A 12,433-nucleotide genomic window follows, 5' to 3' on the forward strand; every position below is an offset into this window, starting at 1 on the left:
CAAATACGTTTCTTCTGTAACAGCAAGACTGCAAGGTGTAAACCGGTTTTCGAGTTTGCTTGCACGTTGTATTACGCTCTGATTATGCAACTGAATTGGAGCTAAAACTAGCCTTCCGACGCTGCTTTTGTGTCGGTTTGCTTACTTTCTTTTATCTTTCTCACTCTCGGCATTGTCTCTCCCCGTGCCTGTCGATATTATCGGCGGCAGATGAAATCATCGGTTGTTGCTCCCATCTCCATGCCGCTATTGGCGATACCCCATCTATGTAGTTTTGTGCAGCATACAGGAACCTGATAGAGGCGAGCAGGCATTTTAATAAAACCTATTTATACGTGACGTTCAGTAGTCCACGCTTCATGCACAGTTCAGATGTGATAGCTAATATTTTGCCGCGTAAAAAGTTTAGATATCCTACAGATATGAGAGGCGAATAATTGGATATAGAGGGTTCCTGGTTTGCCTGGAGGCAAATGGGTGCGGATGTCACTGACAAGGGCTACGCACTGGCGCGCATTGGCACACGGCTCTGGTGTGTTCTCTTTCCTGATTAGAGGAGCGGAGGATCCAGTTTCTGTAGCGCTGCACGAAACTGACGAGACGGACTCGCAGAGGGAAAACTCCGTGGTCGGGCCTTTCCCGACGTGTCGTCACCCTTCCCGCAATTCCGCGAACCGCTTTGTTTTATCGGACGCATTGAGCCAGTGCACTACTTGTGGACGACGGGCTTCTGGGCTCGTGCCATTCGACGCGGTCTCGGCGCGGGGCCAGGCGTGACAGTCGTGCGGCCAGGAAGCCAGCAACGTGCGTGTGGCGGTGTGCCATGTTCGCGACCGTGAAGCCGTTCTGTGGACTCGTCAAGCCGCAGTTCGCCTGCGCCATCATCGGCTATGTCAGCGCGGTAAGCAGCGTTGCGTTCGTAGGAAGTGTGTCCTCTGTATTTTATGTTTACCAACCCTTTACTCACGACTAGGAGGTTTTCATGAATAACTCAGAAGGTTGATATTGACACGTGCATAACAGTAAGTTAATAACTAGGCAATGTTGAATTTAGGCGTAGTTTTTGATACACTGAAACAAAGGCGGAAGAAAACGCAAAATCAGACAGCTGACAAGAATAAAACATGTAGCCATTTGGTTGCACATTTTGCCAAGAGGTTTTTGTCGTTGTTGACGTTGTTAGTGCTCTGCTCCGTCCACACTGGCTCACTTGGTGCTGATGCGAAGGGGGAAAGTGATGGCAGGGAGGGAAGCATGGTGTGGAAACGCGTATGGCAAATATAAGTGAATTAATTTATTTTTAAATATTTGGAAATGACGGCAGCTATCAGAGACAAAATAGATACTGCCGCAGATATTTAGTTTATGTTTGAGAAGCAGGTTTTAGCAAAGCAGGCAAAAGGACCGAAGAGCTCGTGATGGAAAATTCTGCAACTACTTTTGCAATTCACGATGGCACTTCTTACAAATGTAGTGCAGTCTGTAGCTTCAGTATGCTTTCGTATACCTAATGCCTCCTTAATCCATGAAAGAAGGCGCATTTCTGAGCCAAGTGGTTCCCTATGGCGTGTTACAGAAAATCATGCCCGGCATAATTTCAACATGCCGGTAGGCAATGCAGGACTAGCAGTGAAGAAACGCTTGCAATCAGCCAGACCTCTTCTAAGTGTTGTAGCACTTTCATAAAATGAATATCCTGTCCCAGTATATGAAGTGCCGGCGATCAAACCAAAAGTATTATTTAAAAAAGACCTGGACGCGTCGCTTTTCAACCCAGTACATTACTCCTTGCACTATTGCCGATGTTAGTCATGAAGCACGGCTAGTAACCAGTGTGCTTGGACGTCAACAACACGAGCAAGCTCCGATGGGTCTCCTATTATAAAAAGACAGCGTCAAGGCGAGCAGTACATGGGTAACACTGTTCAATAAAACATGGCGCTGACAGTTTCAGCGACCGCGAAATGACAGCTGTTCTGTCAGTCAAAAGAACTGAGATCCTCGAAAAGCAGCCGAAATTTTGGCTTCCGGCGTGGCTCCCGCTTAGGTACTGTCATCAGCATGAGAAGAACGTCCTGAAAGATTATTGCATTAAGTTTATCCTAGCGACTGATCCGGATCATGAGAGGAAACTAACTAGAAGAATAAGAATGGGGTGGTGCGCATATGGCAGAGGTTCTGTCAGGACGCGAATAGCAGTTTACCAATATCCCTCAAGAGAAAAGAATAAAACAGCTGTATCTTACCTCTATTCACCTATGGGGCAGAAACGGGGAGGCTAACAAAGAGGGTTCAGCTTAAAGGGATACTGAGGTGGTTTTCGAATCAGCTAATTTTTTAGGGTTTTGAAGTAGTGTCATTGCTGATCACGTCTGTGAAATTATTTTTTCGATTTTGGCTAAAACAGTGGCGCAATCACCAATTAAAAACGCGATGTTCAAATCTCCCGCGCCCCGCGCGAGAGTAGGAGAGGAGAACAGCGAAGAGGGAAACCTCGTCCATGTCGGCCAACGTGACGTCACGTTGAGGAGCCGGGGATACTTCGGCGCACCCGAGCGAGCTTTCAGCGCGCGTTGTTTCTCGTGCTGCGTGCGTTGTGACGTACAAAGCGTGTCAGCCAACCTTGAGAATCAGATTCAACACGAGGTACTACTCTGCGTTCGTGTCCATGAACAAATACGGCCGAGACTGTGTCGTCTTCCACTGTTTTTCGCAAGATCATAAGCTCGCAGCGCAAGCGCTCGCTGCTGTGACGAAGAATTCAAGCTGACCAAAGCAAGCCTACTCTGCTCGAAGCACTTTCGTAAGAGCGGCTACATGCAGAGCTTGTCCCTAATGTGACCTCTGGAGATTTGTGTCGAAAAGGCGCGGCTGAACCATGACACAGTTCCTTCGATTTTCTCGCGCATGAGAGGCGTGTCACCATTCCGAAGAAGCGCCTCTTTTAAAAGTAGAAACATGCTCACTTAGCCCCTGAAGAAACCTTATAGAGGCTTAAGCATGTGTCGCTCTCCTAAGCTTAGGTGATGGCCAGACCACCTGAGGCGTGCTCAGCAAGGCTGGGTTAGTGATTTTATACTCGGTTCGACGTGTCCAAGCAAGCAAGCAACCAGGCAAGCAGAGCAAAGCAAAATAAAGCAAAGCAAGCAAGCATCGAAGCTCTTCGTATGCGGCATCTCGTTTAATCGTAGCTAAGAGATTAAAATGAAAGCGTTCGACGTTGATTTCCAATGCAAATTTATGAGAGAAATGAATGCCAACCGAGTTTTTGCAAAAAAAATACTGCAACCTTACTCGGTTTCTTCATCAAGTTGTGGCAGCGGGCGAGTTGCAGCTAGTTTGGCTTTTAAACACACATATAGTTGGCAACTACTTCACTGAACCTAAACTGCAAATCTAGGAAGGGCGAACGTTTCCGAGGCAGCGATTACTATTTTCTGGCATCTGCTGAACGCGTCACGAGTGAAGCAGCAGCCTTGTGCGCTGATATATTTGTCGATGCTAGAAGCGTGTCCCACCAGGCATCGGGTCCAGGAGCACCGCCGCAGTGCCGAAGGAGGAAGGAAACGTGGGCCGGAGACGGGGAGTAGGGGAAGTGAAGGAAAAACTGTATTCACATATTTACATTATTTACATAGAGCGGGACTGAGAATGGCTCTCAGTGGAAGGGCAACGTCTTCGTCAACCGTAGTCGACTGGAGCTAGCAGGCTTTTTTTTTTTTTTTTTTTTTAGGGGAAGTGAAGGAAAAACTGTATTCACATATTTACAATATTTACAAGAGCGGGACTGAGAATGGCTCTCAGTGGAAGGGCAACGTCTTCGTCAACCGTAGTCGACTGGAACTAGCAGGCTTCTCTCGGCCACACTCACGGCCGAGTTAAATATCGTTCGGTTTCCCCAGATCCCTGGCTGGGGAATAATCGTCGACGAGCACTGTCCAATCGGATGGACCGAAGGGGACGTTCTTGTCACCACCCACGGCTGGGCAGGTGCGAGCTTTTCCACTCTCCCACAGCTGGGCCGATGAGAGGGGGAGAATGCTGACTCATCCAGCACTGCGGGAAAGGAATCTCCCGAAGTCCTCCAGCAGGGGAATGAACTTGCCTCCCCGCCGATTGCCCAGAACGCGAGTCGGGGACACAGAATTCTTCAATTATCCGCCAGCGTGACCGGCGCCGCCAGGTCGCCTCCGCATTCACGGTGGTTGCTCGGACAATAGCTCCTGGGCCTCGCCTGCCTTCGTCGCCGCTGCACTCTGCTCAAGGAATTTCGCTGGGATTACTGCTGACAATGGCCTTTGACATTCCTGCCACACTAATCCGCTGAGGCTCGGAGGGGCATTCCAAGCATCCAACTTCCCATGGTCGTCGCGAGGTTGTCGACCTCGATGAATGTTCACGGTAGCTGCATGATCGGGCCCACGTGGTCCGAGTGGACACAGGTGTGACGGGAACACACAAAGAGAGTTAAGGGGGGGGGGGGGGGGGTAGAAACACAACAGCACGTCCGCCGCCCGAAGAGGTCTCGTAGTGGTTGCAGCCAACGCTGCTGCGCGCAGAGACCTGGAGTTGTGTCCGTTCGGCCTTTGGTCACAGCTGGGCCCAAAGGTTCTTCTTGCTTCGTTGACAGCTGTAACGAGCTCAACCAGCAAAGTCCAAAGCCCAACAAGCAGAAAGCGCCAAACTGACTTCAAGAACTGCCAAGCTGTTTTCGGTCAACAAAATCTCTTTAGAGAAAATGAGCTGTAGCGTGAAATTTACGTCCTCCTCCGAAAGTTGACATGTTTGACCAAACCAGAATACACAGAGCTTGTTTAGCCAAAAGGGAGGAAAATTTCCTAAAATTTTGGGGGGGTGCCGTAGCACGGTTTATGTCACAGAAAGCCACCGCCCGTGAGAGCACAAAGGGAAGGTGGAGCTGCTGAACACACATACAAAACAGACAAAAATGATTCCCGCTAAAGCAAAAAAACAAAATACAAATTTGCATAGCGGATTAACGTCCGGGGAGTCAGGAAAGGGCATTACACGGGAAAGCTTCGGCTGAGGCCATCAGCGTTTCCATTACCTCGCACTTTACTGCAACGCATGTAAACTGAGTCCGGCAATGCCAATCTCCAAAATTTCGCTCTCATTTCGCATAGGAGAGTGTAATGAACAAAAGACAAAAAACAAGCATTAAACTCAACATGAGATTATGCGTCATATCCGCCCCTTGCGCGGCCGCGGTCCGACAGCTGCTTTAGCATATGAGACATTGCATAATGCTAGGAATTCCAGCTTGCATTTCTGTACAGGAGAGTTAAATGAACAAAAGAAGCAAGCATTCAACTCAAGACGGGATTATTCCTCGAAGCCGTCTGCAAACAGCGTTGCGACTCAAGGAATTTACTGGTTCCTATTTTTCAGCCGCCCCCTTCGCGGCCGCGGTCGGATTGCTGCTCTAGCAGGTGCAACAGGACACAAGGCTAGGAATTTCAGCTTGGGACCCTTAACTGTTCCTCGTCCAAGTCTCGCGGTTCTGAAGTTTGGCTGACGCTCAAAAAGCAGAATGCGAGAAGGGAACGGACGAGTGCGAATGCCGTGCCAGCGTATCCGTCTCTCTCGGATCGGGTTCGCGCGTTGCGTTCTCTTGGCTTGTGTTCCCACGGGGCGGGTGCGAACTCTTGAGCACCGAGGTGCCAAATTGGGGCGGCCACGCGGTTCGGATTTCAGTCGAGCAGTCAACAAGAGCCGCACTTTCCCCTTAATTAACTCTTCCCGTTTGGCCACCTGTATACGCTTCCGCTCCGTGGAAACCCTCGCTGTTGGTTTGCGGGGCGCGTCACTAGCCATCGCGGAACCGTCACAGGTTAAGTCGTCGGCGTTCGCCTCATTGTCAGTTTGTGATCCAGCCTGCTCTGGCTCACTATATAAGTTTATAAGGCTTACAGGGCCACGTTTGCCCTCTTCACCCGCGTGCTCTGCTGGCTCTGCGAATTCTGGAGCCTTCGAACTGGTAAGGACCTGCGCAGCATTATCTCCAAAACAAAGGCCTTTTTCTTTGGGCAGCATATCCAAGCGATTTGAGAAAATCGAGGGATACGGCAAAGGCAGGTTTTGGGAGACGGCTGCCTTGGTCAGACGCAGCTCGAGGGGGCTCTTGATCGCGACGCGGGCAGTAAGTTGGTCGTGTTGGATACCTTTCCCATCCTTATACTGGCGGTACAGCAGGCCAGAACGGAGCTGGAAAGGTATGTTCTTCCGTGACACACCTATGTCACTTTGGTGACTCAAGTTTCGTAGAGTCTGGTCTTTCTCTTGCTCAGCGGTGAACGTTTCCCTGTCTACACGAAGGAGTTCGAGAAAGCCATCCGAGTGGGGTAACACCAGATTGGTATTCAATTCCTCACCTAGCTCCAGCTCATCACTTGCGCCTGATTCGGAAGACTCACTGTAGCTTGCACTACTATCGGTGCTCTTTAGCCCTGTGCTAGAAGTGAGTAAGTCCTGGGCTGGCTCGTCATTAGGTAGCGCGGAGCCGTCACGGTTTAAGTCGCCGGCGTCCGTTTCATCGCCAGTCTTTACTAGAGCCGGTTCTGGCTCACCACTGTGAGAATTTATAGGCTTCGGGCTTACAGGTTCAGGTTTGCCCTCTTCAACCACGTGCTCTGCTGGCGCCGCGACCTCACGAGCCTTCGAAATGGTAAGGACCTTCGCAGCGTTATCTCCAAAACAAAGGCCTTTTTCTTGGGGCAGCATATCCAAGCGATTAGGGAAAATCGAGGGATGCTGCTTAGGCAGGTTTTGGGAGACGGCTGCCTCGGTCAGACGCACCTCGAGCGGGCTCTCGATCGCGACGCGGGCAATGGGCAAAGACACGCTGGTTTCAGTGGAGCATAACTCATTTTCGGGTGTTTGGTCGCGAGCGGCTGTCGTTCCCTGATCGTTGAACTGATCATTGTTTCGAGGCAGCGCTGAGGCGCATTCCTGGCTTACAATAGAACTTGCAGCTGCCGCTTTCAGCGCGCGACTGCTCTCTGGAGGACTACATTTTTGCGCTGCGCTTACGCCTTTTTGGGTTGCAAGAGAAATCTGCGCGGCATCGCGCTTTTCAGCTAACGCCGCGCTTTGGCTTGGAGCGCCATAGTCGCTGTCATGTGACTGACAACGACGCTCCGTGCCGCAGATTATCACATCAGCTTCCCGACTGCCACTGTTCTTCTGAGCAACTACAATGTGCGTAGCTGACCAAGCGAGGCTCTTTGGCTGGTCACTGACACACTGATAGGAGCGCGGCCCGCTGCTATCACTTCGGCTTTTAGACTCGGTCTGTACACGAATTCTGAAGTGTCGGAAGAGGGCACTTTTCGCTTTGTCGTAGTTTCTGGCATCCTCATCGGACAGTCGCGCTAATACGGCGCTGACATCGCAAGGAAGGATGGCCAGCAACATCATTGACCATTCGCCCTGATCAAGTTCCTCTTCCGTACATATCTGTTCAAAACTCGCGAGGAAAGTTCTGAAGCTCTCGCCTCTCTGAAAAGTCCTCAACCGATCTCGGGCCCTTTTCCGTCTGAGAAATTGAGTCGTACGTATGAGCTCCTGCTGCTCTCGTTTACGTAGTTCCTCGAGCTCAGCGAGTCTCTTACGGCATTGCTCCTGCCATTCTTTTTCAACCCTGTCGGCCTCCTTTTTAGCGGCTTCCTTGCGGTAAAGGCGTTCTTTTTCAATCCTGTCGGCCTCCTCCTTGCGTTCCCTTTCAACCCTGTCGGCCTCCTCCTTAGCGTTCCTGATTCCCTCCTGAATGACTTCCCAGGTCTCCAAAATTTTGTCTCCCTCCTTAGCACCACATTCCTCAATAGCCTCAATCAGCTGCGGCTTTCTGTGACTCTTCCTGGCCTCAATACCCAGCTTTTCACACAGCAACATCAACTCTGGCTTCTTTAGCTTGCTCAAATCCATGGCAACTTCCGAACGAGGACTTTCAAAAATAAGCTGCTACGTGAAATGCTTAAGCGAGCACGTGCAGAAAAACAATCTACAGGTAGTGATAAATTTCCAGAGTTATCAAGCCTGGCAGATTCTTAAAGAAAGTCAAGCGCTCACCACTGCTGAAGCCAGGACCAAGCGTGGACGATCCCGCCGCTGCCAACCAGTTGTTATATTTGTCGATGCTAGAAGCGTGTCCCACCAGGCATCGGGTCCAGGAGCACCGCCGCAGTGCCGAAGGAGGAAGGAAACGTGGGCCGGAGACGGGGAGTAGGGGAAGTGAAGGAAAAACTGTATTCACATATTTACATTATTTACATAGAGCGGGACTGAGAATGGCTCTCAGTGGAAGGGCAACGTCTTCGTCAACCGTAGTCGACTGGAGCTAGCAGGCTTTTTTTTTTTTTTTTAGGGGAAGTGAAGGAAAAACTGTATTCACATATTTACAATATTTACAAGAGCGGGACTGAGAATGGCTCTCAGTGGAAGGGCAACGTCTTCGTCAACCGTAGTCGACTGGAACTAGCAGGCTTCTCTCGGCCACACTCACGGCCGAGTTAAATATCGTTCGGTTTCCCCAGATCCCTGGCTGGGGAATAATGGTCGACGAGCACTGTCCAATCGGATGGACCGAAGGGGACGTTCTTGTCACCACCCACGGCTGGGCAGGTGCGAGCTTTTCCACTCTCCCACAGCTGGGCCGATGAGAGGGGGAGAATGCTGACTCATCCAGCACTGCGGGAAAGGAATCTCCCGAAGTCCTCCAGCAGGGGAATGAACTTGCCTCCCCGCCGATTGCCCAGAACGCGAGTCGGGGACACAGAATTCTTCAATTATCCGCCAGCGTGACCGGCGCCGCCAGGTCGCCTCCGCATTCACGGTGGTTGCTCGGACAATAGCTCCTGGGCCTCGCCTGCCTTCGTCGCCGCTGCACTCTGCTCAAGGAATTTCGCTGGGATTACTGCTGACAATGGCCTTTGACATTCCTGCCACACTAATCCGCTGAGGCTCGGAGGGGCATTCCAAGCATCCAACTTCCCATGGTCGTCGCGAGGTTGTCGACCTCGATGAATGTTCACGGTAGCTGCATGATCGGGCCCACGTGGTCCGAGTGGACACAGGTGTGACGGGAACACACAAAGAGAGTTAAGGGGGGGGGGGGGGGGGGGGTAGAGTCACTGGAAAAAATTTCAGAGTACCGCAAAGGTCGGAATTTGACTGGCAACACTGAGCGGCCACTGCCATTTACCTTCCAAGCCGACTGCATCGAAGGAAGGTCGCCGTGTTGAAAGAGCTTGATATTCGGTGACATATCGGGTTGAGTGTTCACTGAAGCGTAAATACTTCGTGCTCGGAGACAATGGTTACTCAGAAGAGAAAAAAAATATTATTTTGTGCGAAGTAATGCAGCCGGCGGTTGTTTTACTCCGCGGTTGCGTTTACTGCAGGAACTGTACTATGATTGTGAGCAGCATCTTAGCGCTGCTATCGGGAGCTTGTGCACGCCTCTTTTTCCCCTTCCGCGGAGCAAGCTACGAAGGAAACATTTCGCCGCTCCGAGCAGCAAAGAGACAAGCTCGTGCTTTTGGGCAGTGAGCATCGTGGACCGTCATGGGACCGCCGTCTCGTTCAAGCAGGACGAAACTACTTGACATTAGCTTCTTCTTCCCATCCACTCTAGGCTTCTCGAAGTCTTCAGCGCAAAAGTGGTCCTGCAAATGTTTATTGTACAGTTAGAAGAGTGATGCTGGTCACCCCAACGCTGGGCTGTCCAAGGAGGCTCCCAGGGCTTTTTCGAGTGAAGCCCTGTTTCAAATATGTGGAACAAGAAAAACATGGAATATAGCTGTAATAATAAGCTGAAACACCCAAATAAAGAGGCGAAGAAAAAGAATACGTTTTAAAGGTTTCTAAGTTTACGCAGTGACACTTAAAATAGCTTATTTGGGATGTAAACACGCATGTCGCCGCAAACACGCAGCTTCAAGGATTGCTAACATTTGACCCATTTCTATTTTTCTACCAGTCCCAACACAACTGAACAGAAAGCGGCCGTTACGTGAACGTAAGACATGCCCTACCATGCTTTTATTGACTGCGATCGTCACGGTCCGCGAAAAACAAGTGCCATGGCTCGAATGACTCGAGGTGCGGAAAGATCGTGCGAGTGCTTGATGCACGTTAGGACGCGGAATTCTCGCGCGACAAATGTGCCTTCGCACATTTGTTACAAATGTGCACAAGCACGGAATAGTCGGAAGAGCCGCGTGTGTTGAGTAACAAGCGCGTACACGTGTACCCGCGTCAAGCGGGCAAGCTGCGAACGATCGCTGCACGACATGCGCGACGGTCTTGCTGTGAACACCTATTTTCTTAGTATCCTATCGCTAACACCGCGTGCACTGCGCTTACATACCTTCTAAAACAGCACCAAAAAGCACAAGCAAGGTGCACTTACCTCGCACAAGCGTGTGTTTTTTTGAAAACTTGAAGTTCTCCCGGCCGATTCTGTGCAACTACGCAGAACGACGCTCTCGGTCATTTTTCCCGGTCGGAATCGAGAAAAAAAGTCTTTCCGGACTCGGTTCGGTTGCTGCATCCGAAGGCGCAGCAGCCAGGCATGATTTCTTCAGTATCAAACACGAGAGCGACAGTTGCAACACGAGAAACGTCGGGAACCTGCGCTCTTCTCAGCCGGCCCGACCGGCGCTTGGAAGGTATATGGCACCCCAAGACCACGTGGTACGGTTGGGCCAATGACCGCGTCGGCGGCGCGGGGAAAAGAAATGCGGTACTCTGAAATTTTTTCCAGTGACTCTAGGGGGGGGGGGGGGGGGGGGTAGAAACACAACAGCGCGTATTTGGCGTGGTTTCCAGCGCACAATAATTGCGTCACTATCCTGTGGTCACATGCCTCGCAGTGCTTGGCCACTGCGCTTCGCTAATTTTGACATCAACTTTGTGCTCCTTCATCGTTTCCTTGAAATACTTTCTTGCCCCAACCTTCAACGCCGGGTACTGAGAACAGGATTTTTTGTACACAGTGCTTTGGGCCTTTTCTTTAGGATGACGCTCTTCCGGGCGAGCCAGGAGGCGTCCGGTGGTGGTAATTGACTTGAGTATTGTTCGCACCCCTTCCTTTCCGAGAATACGAGCCGAGGTTGTGCTGGCACCTTTTACGCATGGTCTGCATACGCGTCTTTCAGGCTGGCGTATGCTTGTGCTAGGCGTAGAATTTTTTGCTTGTGTCTTTTTTGGTTTCAAGCGATACGTGGAATGAGCAAACTGTAGTATCCTTTTCTTCGGAGGTCAGTAAAAAAAATAGTCGCGGTATTCGCTTTTACAACGACACGGAAAGCTGCGATCTGCACTCAACGCAGCGCCGGATCCGCATCGGCAGCTTCTCCAGTCCTCAAAGTGACGTCACGACCTCTCTTGACCAATCACGGGCGGCGGCGCGCCGCACGGCGTGACCCGCGGCACAGGCCGCATATTTCGGCTAAAAAAGGCAATTCGCGCTTGTTTTTGCCTTATTTGGATGCGATATTCCAGTATACAGCATGAAAAACTATAGGACGCCGCTGCCAGCCTGATTTTCAAAAAAAGTGCTTCAGTCTCCCTTTTAAGGACAGCGCAGCGAGCTATGGAACGAAAAATGATAGGTGTAACGTTAAGAGATCGGAAGAGGGAAGAGTGGATGAGGGAAGAAACGCGGGTTAGTGACATCCTAGTCGAGATCAAGAGGAAGAAATGGGCTTGGGCAGGGCATGTAATGCTAAGGCAAGATAACCGCTGGTCCTTAAGGGTAACGGAGTGGATTCCAAAAGAAGGAAAGCGTAGCAGGGGGTGGCAGAAAGTTAGGTGGGCGGATGAGATTAAGAAGTTTGCGGGGAAACGGTGGCCGCAGCTGGCAAAGGACAGGGTTAATTGGAGCAACATGGGATAGGCTTTTGCCTTGCAGTGGGCGTAGTCAAGCTGTTGATGATGAGTGGTGATGCTTGAGAAGTCGATGTATTTCTGAACTAATAGCTGACAGTTATGTGTACAGGCAATGCCAATATGAAAGGGGACACATTGTGAACGGTCAAGCAATGATTAACGCCAAAGTAGTTGTGGCAAGCAAACCTTTACCGTTCTTCTAAACAGCACTTTTCCTCCAGACGAGCAATATCCATCGATATTTTAAATTTCAATGCAGAAATAACAGCGGAATTCGTTCGCTTGTTTCGTATCGGCTCTTTTCTGTTCCATTCTGGCGGTTCCCTTTCATATTGCAGCAGCCTGTGCGTTTCGCTGATCGTATTGTGGGTTACACGGGCCATGGAAGACGTCTGTCACTAACTAGCGAGCAGAAGGACGGCCGTAGAGGCCATTGTGTGATCACGAGCGACGACAAGAATGTATTAATTGTCACATTGTGGTCATGGCAGGTATACGCTAGCAGGCTGGCGGGCGTAGCGCT

General features: G+C 50.6%; 2 protein-coding genes across 3 annotated transcripts in view; one reads left to right on the plus strand and one right to left on the minus strand.

Annotated features, from left to right (window-relative positions):
• Nucleotides 1–12,433, minus strand: part of LOC149341701 (uncharacterized) — a 70,446-nt gene that overhangs the window by 55,350 nt on the left and 2,663 nt on the right. The window lies entirely within an intron of this gene.
• LOC149341702 (uncharacterized) overlaps nt 663–12,433 on the plus strand; it is a 29,684-nt gene continuing 17,913 nt past the window's right edge. Inside the window, exon 1 of the mRNA XM_089543869.1 lies at nt 663–901. Within this exon, the coding sequence (XP_089399995.1) occupies nt 824–901 (78 nt within the window). The 5' untranslated portion in view covers nt 663–823. The remainder of the gene's footprint in view (nt 902–12,433) is intronic.

This window comes from Amblyomma mixtum, chromosome 5 (assembly GCF_055824585.1).
Source record: "Amblyomma mixtum isolate Tamu chromosome 5, ASM5582458v1, whole genome shotgun sequence".
Lineage (NCBI taxonomy): Eukaryota > Metazoa > Arthropoda > Arachnida > Ixodida > Ixodidae > Amblyomma > Amblyomma mixtum.